The 1,410-nt window shown below is 37.6% G+C and overlaps 1 protein-coding gene across 1 annotated transcript in view; it reads left to right on the top strand.

The window, feature by feature from the left end:
• The window catches only part of LOC119591581 (proton-coupled folate transporter-like), a 12,739-nt gene extending 11,335 nt beyond the window's left edge, over nt 1–1,404 (top strand). Inside the window, exons 9-10 of the mRNA XM_037940342.1 lie at nt 432–588; nt 890–1,404. Coding sequence (XP_037796270.1) covers nt 432–588; nt 890–1,136 — 404 coding nt within the window. The 3' untranslated portion in view covers nt 1,137–1,404. The remainder of the gene's footprint in view (nt 1–431; nt 589–889) is intronic.
• Nucleotides 1,405–1,410: the final 6 nt, after the last annotated feature.

Below are 1,410 nucleotides of genomic sequence, written 5' to 3'. Positions count from 1 at the left end.
TTGAGTATCAACCTTTTGAGATCATAGAGTTCAGCATTTCATATCTATACATAAAAAACAAAAGTAATGATTCTATTTTTCTCTATCAATATATAAATTCTTTGTATGGCAATCCAGTTCTTTAAACTGAAACTTTACTAATTCTGAAAATGTACATGTATTATCAGTATTAGTAGCTGCCATGTGTAATTGTGAGAGAAAATGCCATTGTATCATCCTGTAGCTTCTACTTGAGGATTACATTTGATTCAGATGCACCCCATGCCATGAGAGCAATTCAGGTACATACCATATCATACTTTAATCTTCTCTTCAGTCACTTGTCTTCTCTAGTATACATAGGTATTTTAGGATTGTACAAGCTTATTTTGAAATTATAGTCATGGCTAAAGAATTGTATGTAAGACTGTTACCAAAACTTCTTTTTGCAGGCAAATTGTTTGCATGCGTAGCTCTGCTTGAGAATGCTTGTACACTAGTTGCTTCTGGAGTGTTCAACAGCATCTACCCAGCAACGAGGCATATCTTCCGTGGGTTTACCTTCCTGATGGCTGCAACGTTTCTTATTCTGCCCATTGTCATAATCAGGTACATCTGTAGTGTGGAACAGCTGTCCACATGTTTTTGAAATTAAGTCCACTAGGGGAGTTTATGAGTTCACTTCTTGGAGGGAGAATGAGAGTTTGCATATGAAAATAGTGGGAAGGGGAATTTTGAGTTTATGGGCATAAATTCTTTTCTGAGGAAGGATCACTGCAAATTTTGTTTGTAAGCTACTGTATTTTTTGTGGGATCTTTGAAATTTTGTTGGGCATGATCTTGTAGTCAGTGAAAGTTATTTTATGATTTAAATATTAACTATTTTGATCGTAACTATTTCTGCCGGCAGTGTTCTACACAAGGCTCTGCGACAGTTCAGTAAGTATGATTCGGTGGAGCTAGCAGAGGAAGCAAGGGAGGAATTTGAGGATGCAGACAGTGACAGGAATGTATCCCCCACGGCCCAAGGAGAGGACGTTTCTCCCAGCCAAGAGGATGGTTCTGGTGTAAGGGTTGAAGAAAGCACTCAGGAGCAGAATTCTGGAACAAACAACAGTGAAATAGTCACAGTAGCTGCAGGTAGTGAAGGTGTTTGAAGTAAAGCGTGCAGAATGAAGTGATGGGAGATGGTAAAGGTGTGATGAAAGAATCTTTTGCTTGGTAAGATTAAGATATGATTTGTTGCTTTGTGTTATAGTCTGTTGGTCACCCAGCTGTTCAAACCTTTTAATTATGGATGATGTATTTATTATTTGAGAATTCTGCATACAGATTACAAAGAACAAAGAATATGCCAGACATGCTTTTGCAAGGAGGCATTTTTCCATGCATATTGCAATGGAAATATTCCCAGTTCTTCATTATTTACCT

This window comes from Penaeus monodon, chromosome 28 (genome assembly GCF_015228065.2).
Source record: "Penaeus monodon isolate SGIC_2016 chromosome 28, NSTDA_Pmon_1, whole genome shotgun sequence".
Lineage (NCBI taxonomy): Eukaryota > Metazoa > Arthropoda > Malacostraca > Decapoda > Penaeidae > Penaeus > Penaeus monodon.
The sequence above is the reverse complement of the archived record's forward strand: the minus strand, read 5'-3'. Positions and strand labels throughout refer to the sequence as shown.